The sequence below is a fragment of the Pristis pectinata genome, chromosome 1, assembly GCF_009764475.1.
Source record: "Pristis pectinata isolate sPriPec2 chromosome 1, sPriPec2.1.pri, whole genome shotgun sequence".
Taxonomy (NCBI): Eukaryota; Metazoa; Chordata; class Chondrichthyes; order Rhinopristiformes; family Pristidae; genus Pristis; species Pristis pectinata.
In genome coordinates this window covers 107,680,937-107,696,943 of record NC_067405.1, presented here as the reverse complement: position 1 = coordinate 107,696,943, position 16,007 = coordinate 107,680,937, and the positions used below count along the sequence as shown (strand labels likewise).

The following is a 16,007-nucleotide window of genomic DNA, read 5'->3' as shown; positions in this document are numbered from 1 at the left end:
CTGAGGGGTCCTGAAAGAGTGGATATGGAGAGAATGTTTCCTCTTGTGGGAGAATTTAGAACCAGGTGTTATTGTTTCAAAAAATAAGGTGTAACCCATTTAAGACAGAGATGAAATATTTTCTCTGAGAGTTGTCAGATTTGCATCGCTCTTCTTCAAATGGCGGTGGAAGCAGAATCTTAGAATATTTTAAATACAGAATTAGATTTTTGATAAGTAGGGGGTGAGAAGTTACTGTGGGCAGATGAGAACACGGAGTTGACGTTACAATCGGTTCAACCATGATCTTATCAAATGCAGAATAGGCTTGAGGGGTTGAATTGCCTTCTCCTGCTTCTAATTTATGTGTTATATACAAATATATAAACATTATGTCAAAATAGGGACAGGAACAAGTACACGGTAGAGTGGGGGTAATATGCAGACAAATCTTTAACATGGCAGGAATTTTTGAAAAGTTGGTTAAAGTTACAAGGGATCCTTGATTTTATTAACAGAGGAAAAGCAAAGAAGTTACAATACAGTATATCATAGTATGTTCTTTAGGTTTTAGCGGAAGTCAACAATTCTGAGCCTTGCACTTTAGGAAGGATGCCAATATCTTAATAGGGTGCAGAAGAGATTTACTGGAATAATACAAGGGACTGGCAACTTCAGTTACATGGAGAAACTGAATAAGTTGGGATTGGTCTCAGAGCAAAGAAGGCTGACAAGAAATTTGATACAGGTTTTCAAAATCATGAATCATTTTGTAAGAGTAAGTACCGTGATATCTCAAAGGGGAGGTGAACAACGCTGTAAGTAATTGTGCAGCTTGGGGAGCACAGATAGGGGTGGGGACCTACTTCAATGATATGGATTTGTGCATCCTAGATGAAGAGACCAAAAAAGCTGAACAGAGGGCCCAAATCCTGCAGGGTCCAGGAAACCAACAACAACCAAATGAAGAGTCAATGGAAGGTGGAAGAAAGGGAGTTAAGTGCCTGTAATTATGTTCCAAGGATTTGGACCCAGTCTGCAAAAATGTTTAAGGCATAAATTTGTATGGCATTCATGAAAATAGGCACTAATTACATCTACCATCAATTACAGTCCTACACTTACATACTGAACACTAAACCAACTCTCAGACACAAATCACGTTTTGTACCTTACAACTAATCACCTACGGCAGACATATCATACACTGTAAAATAAGTATTTTTAGGAGGTGTTATCTAACCAATTCCTTCAGCAGAGACTTGTAGGACCTAACCATGCCCACAATCTGAATTATTTGGAGCAGAGGAGCTAGTTAACTGGGACTCAGCTGCCACACAATCAATGTGCAGTGAAAGATCAGAGATCATAAGATAAGATAATCATAGAATCATAGAACAGTACAGCACAATACAGGCCCTTCGGCCCACAATGCTGTGCTGACCTTTAAACCTCGCCTAAGACTATCTAACCCCTTCCTCCCACATATCCCTCTATTTTAAATTCCTCCATATGCTTATCTAGCAGTCTCTTGAATTTGACCAATGTACACCACCACCCCAGGCAGCACATTCCGTGCCCCAACCACTCTCTGGGTAAAAAACCTCCCTCTGATATCTCCCTTGAACTTCCCACCCATTACTTTAAAGCCATGCCCTCTTGTATTGAGCACTGGTGCCCTGGGAAAGAGGCGCTAGCTGTCTACTCTATCTATTCCTCTTAATATTTTGTATACCTCTATCATGTCTCCTCTCATCCTCCTTCTCTCCAAAGACTAGCTTCCTTAGTCTCTCCTCATAATGTATACTCTCTACTTTACCAGCATCCTGGTAAATCTCCTCTGCACCCTTTCCAACGCTCGGTCCCAGAACCGATCCTTGTGGGACATCGCTAGTCACAGCCCTCCAATCTGAATGCACTCCCTCCACCACAACCCTCTGCTTTCTGCAGGCAAGCTAATTCTGAAACCACACGGCCAAGCCTCCCTGGATCCCATGCCCTCTGACCTTCTGTAGAAGCCTACCATGTGGAACCTTGTCAAATGCCTTACTAAAATCCATGTAGACCACATCTACTTCACTACCCTCATCAATCTGCCTGGTCACCTCCTCAAAGAACCCTATCAGGCTTGTGAGACATGATCTGCCCTTCACAAAGCCATGCTGGCTGTACCTGATCAGACCATGATTCTCTAAATGCCCATAGATCCTACCTCTAAGAATCCTTTCCAACAGCTTGCCCACCACAGACGTAAGGCTCACTGGTCTATAATTCCCTGGACTATCCCTACTATCTTTTTTGAATAATGATATGGTCATAACTACTGTTTCAAAATATCACTTCCTCCTCACCCAAAATCAGTTTCCCTTATATGACTCAGGTGATTTAAATGTACTCATCTCTGCAGGTTGACATGTGGAGGCTGGAGTTCTACACAGGTGCAATTTATGACTTTCTGAACATGTATGCCTGAAGCTCTCTATGCAAGGAGAAGTGAAGGGAGGAGGGGGAGGAGAAGGGGGGGGGGGGTGAGGAAGAGGAGGAGTTGAATTTTCCATCTCAATCACTGAAAGAATCATGATGTCTTATCAAGGCATCAAAGGTTCGAGGGATGGACCAAAGACCAGATCAGCCATGATCTCACTGAATGAGACTGAGAAAGAAGCAACATGGCCTACTTCAATTTCTGATGTACACAGCAACGTATTGTCCATTGCCACATGTGAATGTCAGCTTCCACTGCCTTCAGTGGCCCAGTGTATAAGAAGCTTAGGATGACAGACACTATTTCCTCAGGCAATGCAACAGAGGTAAGGTGCATGACTGGAGTGATATGCAGGAGGGATAGTCACTACTGACTGAAAATCTCAGTATCTGAATACATGGATCTTCATTCAAATAAGGCAAGAGCATGGCTCTCAGAAAACACCACTGGAACAGAATTCCTCTGGTACAGAATTCTCTCCATCTCCTCTGGCTCATTTCTTTGTAAGGGGGGGGGCTTTAAATTTGGTCCCTCTCATGACTGTGTTTGTGCAAAGTAGGACCACAAATAAAGAAGTATCTGTATGTATAGGGAAGAAAAAAGCATCAACCTAAAAATTGTTCCCAAAAGTTCTGACAAATTGCATCTCCAAACTTCACTGTGGCTAAATCCAACTGTCTCTAGTCCACCCTCTCCCCTCCATCAAAAAGTGCAAGTAATAAAAGGTCCCTTTCAATAGCACAGGTGTAGGGCTTGTCTGTTCCTGCTGAACAGATCTGATTGCCTGTGCATGGTGCACACAGTTTGATATTTGCATATACATGAATCATTTTTAACATATTGACATTAATTGTATGTGACACATAGATTGACATCACCCTTGCCTCATGCACATACATGTCATGCACACAAAAGCATGCATTTGAAAATTATAAAAGATTTCATGCTACAATTTAAAAAAAGAATGTGCTATAGAATTGAATTTTTGAACTGTTATCTCTGCTGACCAAGGTCTTATTTTTAGTTTTTGTTCTGTTAATTGAAGAATTTTTCTCGACTTAATCTGTCAGGGGAAAGGTAAACATGGTCAGTTTATGCCTCCTATATCTCAAACAAAGAGTTAGCATACTCGATAAAATTCAATGAGTCAACACTACTAAGATTTCTAATACTGATTTCTACATATCTCGTACAACACCATAAAGAATGAAAAATCAATGATGTAATAAAAGCCAAATTCCACTTACCTGTGAAAAAGAATTCCGTTGAGCTTGTAAGTTAACCTTGACTACTTCAAAAGGGTTGACAACAATTGCTTCTGTGAGTCCAGATCCCAGACCAGCCACTGTAAAAATCTAAAGTATTGTCAATAAATACCTTGTTGGGAAATACAGTGGTTTGAATTAGTGTTACCCTTACCTCTGTGGTAGTATTCTTGCCTCTGAGTCTGATAGTTATAACTTCAAACCCTACTTCAGGTGCTTAACTACCAGCCCAAGCTGACACTTTAATGCCACACTGAAGCAGCACAGCACCACTCAAGCAGCAAATTTCAGGTAAATTTTAAAGTAAGCCCTTGCCTATCCTCTCAAGTGAGCTGAAAAGATCTTACGATCTGTAGTGCTGCTAATACACTGCTAGGGGAGGTGGTAGAAGCAGATACAATAACTATGTTTAAGAAGCTTTTAGACACATGGCAGGGAATGGGGGATACAGCCTATATGCAGGTCAATGGAATTAGTTAGACTGGCATCATGGTCAGCATAGTAATGGTGGGCCAAAGGGTCTGCTTGCTCTGCTGTAGTGTTCTATGTTCTACGAACTTCTGCCAACATCCATTCAGAAAGGTTAACACCATTCTGCCAGCATGAATTGAGAACCTGGAATAATCCCTGTGCCAGAACAGGTAGCCTGATATTAAGTCTTACACCACATTAGTTCATAAACTTCAGGTACCAGCTGGGTGACCCAGGCAGCTTGCCAACAAAGAACGTTTCAGTTCAGCAAGAGGTCTGAGTGGAGAGAATGAAACAGTTGAAGAGTTTTCTGGTTAGGCAAAGGTCAACTTAAAAACTCTCATCCAAGTTTTTAAATGCCTCCTCAGTCTCATACCTTCCTACCTTTAATTTCCTCCAGTAGTCCTATAATCCTATCTGAAAGCTATGCTCAAGCTGGTTGTTAACCCCATACTTAATTACTCCATCATTGCTGACCATGCCTTCAGCTGCCAAGGACTTACACTCTGGAATTATTTCCCACAACCTCTGCTCCTTTCAAATTCTCTCCCTGCCTTTAAGATGTTCTTTTAAATAGCTCTATTAAAATATCAGACAAAGAAAAGCCACATTAATGTAATAATTCATAAATGTTGTTAATGTTCTAGACATTGGTCTCAAAATCAATCCATTAAGACAACATTAAAATCAGCTTTTCATCGCAGCAGCTACCACAAAGCCCTACAGTTTTTAATCAAATGATGCATTAACATGATAATGTGTGATTTGTCAAATCATGTTCCAGTACAAGGATTTTTCTTTTTTTTAAATCCCATTGCTGAAGAACTAGTCTGTTCAGATTTCAAAATCAGATTTGCTTTATTTGACTTGAGCAGTGCTCTGCTGATCCAGTTCAATGATTTTCCAAGTAAAGAGAAATTAACTGCAAAATTCCATTTTTATGTCATACTGTTGCTGTAATCTAATAAGAAGGGACACGTCCTTGGTTTAGCTCAAGGCAACTTCCCTAAAGGCAGAGCTAATGTCTGATCAGCTTATGTAAAATTAAGCATGTTGTTAGACAGCACAATAGAAGTAATAAGATCTCAGAGAGGTTAGAATTGTTGAAACTGTGCAAGTCCATGATTTTAAATTAAACTGAATCAAAACATGTTTGAAATAAATTCAAGTGAAATTCAGGTAGGGACGGTAATGGTTCACAAACAGTTAATTCACAAGTCATAGGCTGAAAATGTATGGTATATGCAAATGGTGGACTAAATAAATCGACATTGATTATTCTAATGTTAGGATTAAGATGATTTGTCACAATAGTTCAAAATAAAGTCAGACAAACTACTTCACTTTCATTGTAGTTCAAAAGCTACTCATGAGGAAGAACATTCTTCTGTGGTAATAAATATTGCAATATGCATTTCAGAAAATTCAAAACATTGCAGAAGCCAACATATGAGGTAAATAATGGAAATATAAGAAGTAGAAGCATTTGGCCACTTGTGCTTGCTCTGCAATTCATGAAGATCATGGGTGATCTTTTACTTCAGTGCCATTTTCCTGCACTAATGACACATCCCTTAATTACTTTAATATGCAAAAATCTAGTAATCTCAGTCTCCATCTTGGTATATTCTGTAACTGAGCTTCTACAACCTACTGGGTGAAGAAATTTCTTCTCACCTCATTCCTAAATAAACACCAATTTGAGATTGTTACCCCTGGTTCTATACATCCCAGCCAGGTAAACAACAACTCCGCATTTACCTTGTCAAGCCCCACAAGAATTTTGGACATTTCAATGAGATCATCACTCATTCTTCTAAACTCAAGAGAGTATTGGCCCAATCTCTTTACTGAAGCTAGTTTGAAGCCAGAAAAAGCAGCATGCCTTGATTTAATTCACAAAGTAAGTGCTTATTCTGCTATAGAAAAGTTTTTCAGGACACTGCTGACTAAAACTTGAGCTGGACCAACTATATAAACATTATGGTTATAAAGGCAGTGTAGTGGCTCACCTGCAATTCCTTAAAGACTCTTTACCATTTATAAGGTTCAGGTCACTATAGTGTAATGAAATACCATCACCTGGATTAGAAGAAAAAGCCACAGAGCACACAAGGAACATCCAGGACAAATGGTTGATTGGTGCACTGACAATTAAGTTCATTGTCTACCCCATCTAGTTGAGAATGCTTTGCACCCACTTACCTTTCAGCAGCCCTGCTATCTCTGGTACTAATAAAGACAAGAGCAGAAGATCACTGGAAAATCTCCAAGCTCACTTCTAGAGCTAAAAGAAATACACATTAACAAAAAATATTGGAGAAATTAATGGCACGAAAAACCAATAACCCCCAGGACCTGATGACCTGTATCCTCGGGTTTTAAAGGAGGTAATGCCAGTGGTTGTGGTTGCATTGGTTGGCATTTTCCAAAATGCCACAGATGTGAGAACTGTTTCCACAGACTGGAAGACAGCAACTGTAATCACATTAGTTAAGAAGGTAGGGAGAGAGCAAACAGTTCACTGTTGATCAGTTAGCCGGAGTAATGTTGGAATCTTTTATTAAGTAAATAGTAACATCTGTGCAAGGGAAATCATGTTTGACAATTCTTGTAGCTAGCAGAATATATCAGGGTGTATTTGAATTTTCAGAAGGTTTTCATTAAAGTGCCACAATAGAGATTACTAGTCAAAATTAGAGCACATAGCATTGAGGGTGGGTATTGGTGCGGACATAAAACAGAAAGGAAGAATAAGTGGGTCATTTTCAGAATGGGGGGGGGGGAGATTGTAACCTGTGGGATACTGCAGTGACCAGTATTGTGGGTGCCCAGCTGTTCTGTAACGATTGGATGAGAGGATCAAAGATAATGTTTTCACATTTGCTGATGAAATAAAGTTTGGTAGCAGTGTGGGTTATGAGGAGCATGCAAAGTAGCTTCAAGGGGCTGTAAATAGGTGTAGTGAATGGGCAAGGATATTGCAGATTGAATGTCATGTAGTATAATGTAGAGTAGTGTAGTATAGTGTCATGTAGTATAGTGTCATCCAGTTTGATAGAAAGGCAAAGTATTGTTTTCCCCAAATGGTGAGAGACCAAAAAGTGTTGATTTTCAAAGAACCTGGGTGTCCATGTACACAAGTCACTGAAGGTTAATGTGCAGGTAGAGTGGGCATTTAGGAAGGCAAATGATATGTTGGTGTTTACTGAAAGAAGAATTGAGAACAAGCACAGAGACAGCTTGCTCTAATTATATGGGAGACTGGCCAGACCATACCTGGAATGTTATGTGTAGGTCTGACCTTCCAACCAAAGGAAGGTTGTCCTTGTGGTCGAAGGAATGCAGCGAGAGTTCACTAGATTGATTCCCAAGTTGACAGGTTTGTCATAGGAGGGGGAATTATTAAACAGACTGGGCCTGTACTTCAAGTTTGGAAGCATGAGAGGTAATCTCATTGAAATGTAGAGATTCAGAAGGGGCTTGCCATAACAGGCATGGAGTTGATGTTTCCTTTGCTAGAACCAGTGTCACAACCTTAAACGGGTTGGTCGATCAGAAATGAGAAGAAATTTCGTTACTCTGAGGGTAGTGAAGCTTTGGAGTTCTTGACAGAAGGAAGCTATATAGATTCGGTCACTTGGTAAAGTCAAGACGGAGATCAATTGATTTTTAGATATTAGGGTAATCAAGGGATATGGGGTTAGTGAAGGAAAGTGTCTGAGGTTAAAAAAAGAACTGCCATAATTGTATTAAGTGGTGGAGGAGGCCTTAGGGGTTGTTTAGCCTACTCCTGCTTCTATTTCTTCTGTTCTCATTGGTAAACCATTCTGACTTGGACAAATACACTGCTGTCCCTTCATTATTACAAGGTCAAAGTCCTGGAATCCTTTGGGAAGAAATAATGTTAGCTCAAATGTGCAAGCTTCTACTGAAGTTTGAAGAAATGAAAGACACAAATCTGAGCCACCGGTGGTAGGATATAATTACCACATGCCAACTTTACAGAGGTAATTTCCATTCAGTATGGACTTGGGAAATTATGATTAAATGAGCAAAAAGGGTAACAACGAAAGGCAACAAAAGCCAGGAAGGTGTTTTACAGTCAATTACTGTTTTCACAAAGTTAACAGTAGAGATGACATGGGTTAACTTTTGGCAATTTGCAATTCGCAGGCTATCTCTTCCTTACGACAAACTGCTGGATGGCTTGAATTATGAGTAACAAATATATACTAAATATGTAACTTCTCTAATAAAATTCAACCCCATGCAAATGAGGGTAAATGGGGCACATCACTAAAGGAGTCTGGAAATAACCACATGAAGGCAGAAGCAGAAGTAATTATTGCAGATGGTAGACTTTTGATAAGGCAGGTAAATGTGGCAGCTGATTTGTCCTTCTAAAGTCTCTCAAACACCAAAATGATACAGAACAAATAGCTTAAATTTAGTAAGGCTGAGTGTAGGATAAATATTGACAGGGTCACCAAGGAAAATCTGTCTTTAAATCTTCTTTTAATCTTTTAAATCTTATAAATCATCTTTAAAATAGTGCCATGAACAATTTGCTTCCAATGTGAGGCAGCTGACAATGGTGTGATAATAGCCCCTAATATCAGGTAACAATCTGGACCATATATAATTGTTCCACTCTTCAGATAATCTTACAGTGGCAACTTCTTTATAGAGTGCCATCTGCCATATTAGACAGTTACACCTACATTCTACACTGTACAACTATTCCACAGAATGCAGTGCCATGTCTGCCTAAATTGTTATTCTAAAGGCAAGATTGCTGCCAATTGAATCAAGTGAAGCAGCCAGCATAATCAAAGACCCCACCCACCCGGGACATTCTCTCTTCTCTCCTCTTCCATTGGGTAGAAGATACAGGAGCCTGAGGGCACGTACCACCAGACTTAAGGACAGCTTCTACCCCACTGTGATAAGACTGTTGAATAGTTCCTTTATACAATGAGATGGACTCTGACCTCACGATCTACCTTGTTGTGACCTCGCACCTTATTGCACTGCACTTTCTCTGTAGCTGTGACACTTTGTACTGTTATTGTTTTTACCTGTACTACATCAATGCACTCTGTACTGACTCAATGTAACTGCACTGTGTAATGAATTGACCTGTACGATCGGTTTGTAAGACAAGCTTTTCACTGTACCTCGGTACAAGTGACAATAATAAACCAATACCAATACCCACACACTAAAATCACTTCAAAGGAATTGAGGCTATATTCATTCAAAAGATAAATATATTTTATTAACCAATTTTCAATTAAGAAGTGAATTTTCACAGATTCTGATCAGTGTATCCAAGGATTATTTTATTATCAAAAATTAACTGCTTACAGAAAAAAAACCAAACTTCTAGGGGAAAACAGCTGGTCATACACCATCTGTGAAGGGAAAAGAAGAATCGACATTTCAGTTGAGACCCTTCATCTGGATTGCCATCTCGTCCTGCATGGCTTCCAGCTCCATTTCCAGGCCTTCCACTTCAGTCTCAGCTAGAATCTCAAGTATTTGCACTCCATTCATCATTTCTCCCAATGGTTTTCCCTTCTTATCCTACATTCTACTCTCTCCACCATGCATCAGTACCATTTGGCCCTTTCTCTTTCTCTCTAGGCCTTGCTCTCCCAGACGTGCCATGTACCTCTATTCTTCTTCATAAGAAGCAGTCCAGATGAAGGGTCTCAACCTGAAATTTTGGCAGTCCATTTCCCTTCACAGATGTTGTGTGACCCTTTGAGCTCCTCCAGCAGCTTGTTTTTTGTGCCAGATTCCAGCATTTGCAGTCACATGTCTCCAATTAATTAGTGAGAGTCTGCCTGAATTAATACTGTGCAGCATGAAATATTCTATGTAAATTATGATGGTTTTATACATGGCTTCACAGTTCCATAAATTCTGTAACAATTATTCACTGGATGGCACCCAATTCCTTTTATTTAAAATATGTTCTTATTTACCTCTTATTCGTCTCTCAGTCTACCTCATTGTGGCCCTTGCATCTTATTTCTCTACCTGCACTGCACTTTCTTTGTAACTGTAACACTATACTCTGGATTCTTTTTTTTCCTTTTGTACTATCTCAATGTACTAATATATGAAATGATCTGTCTGGATGGCATGCAAACAAAAGCTTTTCAATGTGTCTTGGTACATATGACTATAATGAGTCATTTACCAATTTGTAGTGTCAGTAAATGGGGACTTACTCCTTTAATAATTTTTCCCCTTTGACACTTCCAAATCATTAACTTTCAATCTAGCCAAAGCACTGAGAATCTGAAATTAGAACAACTGTGTGATTATATCCCTCAATATCATTATCTGGACCAGAATTTGAATGGTTCTACAATGCCTCAATATCAGATTACATCTGGACCCAAATTTGAATAGTTCCACAATGATAGCTTCCTTATGCTGTGCCAGCTTCCATATTTGACTGTTATATCTACATCGCTATCCAAAAGCATGAGCTGCCTTGAGTAGCAAACATGACAGCATTTCCTACATTTATCCAGAAAGTAGAAGCATCAGTCTCCCTCACCATCAGACAGGGGGTTTTTAGGCTGCGTACATCATCATTTCACCAAAGCATTTCATTCCTCTTTGAATTTTTTTTTATTAATTATAGTTTCTACCAGTCCTTCCTTTGGCCTCAGATAGCCACTTACAGGACTGAAGATTAATTTTGGCACTGGAAAGTTTCTACCAATTTACTTTGCATACATGCCCACATCTGCTAAAAATGAGTTCACTAAAGGCCTACCCCTTTTTATTTTTATCGTGAATTCTCAACATTGGGATCAATATCAGGAAGTTCAAATTAAAGCCTTAAAACAACTTCACAGTATCAGAATTTTTTAGTTCCTTGCGTTATCCCAAGTAACAATAACAAAAAAGAATGTTAACTTAGTTTGATTTATATCTCTTTAATTATGTAGTTCTGACAACATTGGTTAATATCAACATATCTGTGCATAACAAAGATATCAAGTGGGAAATTCTATCAAAAGGAATGAAAACCAGTTTAAAATTCTGGATTTCTAATATTATGAATCCACTTATTTTTTTTATTTACATGTAACTTTTAAAAACCCCTGCAGCAACATGTCCTTAGTCCCTTCCAAATTTTCATGAATCATGCCCTGGCTTTTCATAAAGTAGAAGGCTTTCTGTGAAGCCTGTATAGAAGTCTGGTGATCTGCCAGTCAGCAACAATCTTAATACTAAACATTTGGCTTTGTGCCACAGTTTGGCTGCTGAGTATGCTTCCCTATTAAGTTCATCCTTAACTAACTCTGTTCAACACCTAAATACACAACTGCAGGTAAACAGGAAGATGAAAGCAGGAATGCAAGAAGACAAAGGTACTAATCCCTGTGCTGAGTGACAGTTCATGAACAAATTTACAGTGAGTTAAACTTAACACACAGCATTTTTATTAGGCTTTTATAAAACTTAATAGTATATGAATATTTGGTTGAGCATAACATATAACCTCAATTAAAGACATTTTTATATTATTTAAGTCTTTATAAGGGAAATCACAGTAAACTAATATTAGCAAAAAAATAAGTGAAGCCATGTGTTGCATTAAAGAACCATTTATTGCTGAACTTTGTAACAATAAATTGCTCACATTTGTATCAACATCTCTAGGAAAGTGCCAACTACGAAAATATTTATCACCAATTTAACTGCATGTAATGCCAATGAAAGGAGCTGTAATTTGTACTTACCACACCAGTTGGCAGTGAAGCATAGCTTAATATCTTCTTATATTGCTCAAAAGTCAAAAACTAGAAACAAAGCCATAAGGATATAATCATCAGTTCAAGGCATTCAAATGAGATAACCATATCTGTTAACTTCTTCAACAAATGCCCTTGTGTCGTTTGATTCACTTTCAGTCAAAGGCAAAAGTAAATGTATTAAATGAATGTCCACTAGATGAAAAAGCTTCTAAGAAAAAGTGCCTAGTATTCAAAAAGAAAACATTAACATGAATCAGATATAAATGCAGCTGTGTGATCTTTGGTTACGCAAAATTAAATTACAAAATTAATTACTGACAAGAGTTGAAGGAAATAAGTCGGGGGAGCATGGTAGTTTTAATCTAAAAAAAGGAAACAATTGCTGAGGGATCAATAGTTAATGGTTACTTTCTGAACAAAAAAGCAACTGAGCCACATTTTTCAATTAATGTATTTTTAAAAGGAATAGTTATCCTTGAGCAAATAGTGACATTCAGACAACCAGGCACATGGTCACTTTTTCCAGTTAACATAAAATCATTAGCTCCAAATTTTCCACCCAGTGAACAAAACAAAAGCATTTGCCCCCTTAAACCTTGTTGTTCCAACAGGACTCTTTCCTCCCACTCCATCCTTTCTACACCAGTACTGCTTTTCCAGACAATTGTGTGCCTTACTTCCGCTTCTCAGTAGGTAATTGATTCAGCTGCTTTTTCAACTTGTCAATGGGTCGTGAATCATTAAGAAGGGAATTAGTCTAAGGTAGCAGAACATTTCGTTGGTTGATGAATGAACTGGTAGCTGTGATATGATCATTACAACTTATTCCATTAGATTTTATGAACAAATCACAATTTTTATGTAGTAAAAAAGACATAGGGTAACAGAATGGAATCCAATAAGGTATTTTGGCCAGACTGATGCTATTTCAACAGTGATTGCACTTCAAAACTTCCAAATTTAATTGGCTGCAAAGCACTTTGGGTTCTCCTGAGAGGGAATCAAATATGTGCTTATATAATGCAAGTCTTATAACCAACCAATTCTTCCTTGTATTGGAAAACTTTGCAGTGTGCAACTCCAGTTGACCCAGCACAAAACTATACTGAAGGACAGTCAGCCAATGAGTTGCTGGGGACAGGACTAGTGGCAGGGTTTACACTACAGTTCGATTTTGTAGCAGGAACATTCAAGTTAAGATAGAAGTCTTGTGCATAGGAATTATACAATCGGCCAAATCATGCAGGGTGCGAGTTTTGAGCTGCTGGATCTGTTCTGAGTAAATCCCATTCAGCACGAATGTACTGCTAGACAGTGCAATGTTGGATGTCCTCAGTGTGAAGACAGCACTTTAGCTTTGAAGGCTTATCTTGTGGTAACTGCTACCAATGGACAGATGCATCTGCTAGATTGGCAAGGGCCAGATCAAGCAGGATTATCACTTGAGCTAGTTCATTCTCTATTTGCCACAGACCCAGTTTGGAATTTATGTCCTTCAGGACTCGACCAGCTCAGTCTATGCTACCAAGCTACTCTTGGTGATGGACATTGAAGTTCCCCATCCAGAGAATATTCTGTTCCCTAACTACTTTCAGTGCTTCTTTTAAGTGTTGTTGAACATGGAGGAGCACTGATTGATCAACTGAGGGAGTACAGTCAGTGGCAATTAGGTGTCCTTGCTCATGTTTTACCTGATGCCACGAGACTTCACAGGTCTCGAGTCAATGTTGAGTACTTCCAGGAAAACTCCATCCCATCTGTGTACCATTGTGCTGCCACCTCTGCTGGGTCTTTCCTGCTGGTGGGACAAGACATACCCAAGGATTGTGATGGAGGAGTAAGGCACATTGTAAAGTCTGATTCTGTGAATACAACTAAATTTGACTGTAGCTTGACTAGGCCAGTTCTCCCAATTTAGGTACTAGCCCCCAGATGTTTGTTAGTGCATGTGCTAGTGCTAGTGGCAGGAAGGTTTGCTGGTACTACACAAGAGGGTTTAAACTACAGAGGCAAGGGGTGGGATCAGGAATGACAGTGCAGCAGGAGTGGAGGCTGATTCATATGTAGAAAATAGAACAGGCAAATCCAGTGTAAAGGGTAGGCAGAAACAGGAAAGGAAGCATGAGAGGGTCAGTACGCTTAACTGCATTTATTTGCATGCAAGGAGCCTCACAGGTACAACCGATGAGCTGAGATCAGCACACTGAATTAAGATATTGTTGTAATCATGGAAACGTAGTTGAGAGAAGAGCAGGACTGGCAATATTGCAGGGTATTGAAGTTCCAAGCGTAACAGAAGGGAGTGCAAACGAGGAGAAGGTGTTGCACTGCTAATCAGGGAGAGCATTAGGACTGTACTCAGGGAAGATATTCTGGAGGGATCAGCCAATGAGGCTATGTGGGTAGAATTTAGGAATAAGAAAGGGTGGTTGCCTTGACGGGGTTATACTCAAGCCCAATAGTCAATGGGAATTAGAAGAAGAGATATGTAGGCAGGTAGCAGAAAGGTGTAAAAGCAGTAAGGCTGTGGTAGTAGGGGATTTTAACTTTCCCAATATTGACAGAGATTGGTTTAGTGCAAAGTGCTTAAATAGGAAGGAATTGGTAAAATGCATTTAAAAGGGTTTTCTGAAGCAGTATGGAGAGAGTCCTACTCAGGATGGGGTTGTACTCAACTTATCTTTGGGAATGAGGATGGGCAGCTGATTGATGTGACTGTGAAGGAACCCTTTGGAAACAGTGTTTAGTAAGTAGGTTAGTAAGCTTCAAGACAGTCATGGAAAAAGATAAAGTTGGTCCTTGAGTTGGGGCCCTGAACTGGGAGAAGGCAGATTTCGATGGTGTAAGACATGACCTGAGGGAGGTAGATTGGGGGCAGCTGATTGAGGGGAAAACTATATCTGATAAATGAAAAGCATTTAAAAGCATGATAGTAAGAGTTCAGAATTAGCACATCCCTGTAAGGGGAAAAGGCAAAGATGGAAAGTTCAGGGAACCTTGGTTGATGAAGGATATCGAAGGTTCAATCAGGAAAAAGTAGGAAGCGTATGTCATGTATAGAAAATTGGTATCTATGAGTCACTTGAGGTTTGTAGTGGGCAGAGGAGAAAAAGGGGCCATGAAATGACCTTGATAAGTAGGATTAAGGAGAATCGTAAAACTATTTATAAATTTATTAGAAGCAAGAGGGTAGCTAAGGAGAGAATAGGTACCCTCAGGGACTGCAGGTGTAACCATAGCATGGAGCCAGGGGATCTGAGCAAGGTCCTAATTAATACCTCTCATTGATATTCACTAGGGAGAAGGATGTGGAGACTGGCAAGATAAGGGAGGGTTATGCTGATATTCTGAAGCATGTCTGGAACAGAAAGGATGAAATGCTAGAAATATTGAGGGTGGATAAAGTAGGATCGATAAATTCTCAGGGCCTGACGGGATCTGTCCCAAGGTGCAAACAGAAGCAAGGGAGGAGATTGCTGGGGCTCTGATGGAGATTACTGCATCTTTGTTAACCATAGGTGAGTTACCAGAAGATCAGAGAATGGCTAATTTTGTCCCCTTTTTCAAAAAGGGCAGTAGGGATAAGCCTGGAAACTGCAGGCCTGTGAGCCTTACATCAATGGTACGGAAGTTGTTGAAAAAGGTAATGAGGGACAGGATTTATGTTCACATAGACCAGCAAGGACTGATTTGGAGGAGTCAGCCTGGTTTTGAGCAGGGGAGATCATATCTCACAAATCTGACTGAGTTTTATTGAGGAGGTAACGAAGAAAATTGATGAAGGCAGAGCGGTAGACATGGTTTACATGGACTTCAGTAGGGCTTTCAGTAGGGCTGATCCAGAAGGTTAAGGCACAAGGGACCTGAGGCATGTTGGCAAACAGGATCCAAAATTGGCTGGGTGGAAGGAGGCAGACGATGGTGGTGAACAGGTGTTTTTCAGATTGAAAATCTGTAACAAGTGGTGTTCTGCAGGGATTGATGCTGGGAGCGTTGTTGTTTGGAATATATAAAAGACTT

General features: G+C 39.6%; 1 protein-coding gene across 2 annotated transcripts in view; it reads right to left on the bottom strand.

Annotated features, from left to right (window-relative positions):
* The window catches only part of slc25a21 (solute carrier family 25 member 21), a 349,901-nt gene that overhangs the window by 21,694 nt on the left and 312,200 nt on the right, over positions 1–16,007 (bottom strand). For both annotated transcript variants that reach the window (XM_052038253.1, XM_052037425.1), the window contains exons 6-7: positions 11,973–12,032; positions 3,712–3,819 (exon numbers count right to left, since the gene is read on the bottom strand). In XM_052038253.1, the coding sequence (XP_051894213.1) occupies positions 3,712–3,819; positions 11,973–12,032 (168 nt within the window). The remainder of the gene's footprint in view (positions 1–3,711; positions 3,820–11,972; positions 12,033–16,007) is intronic.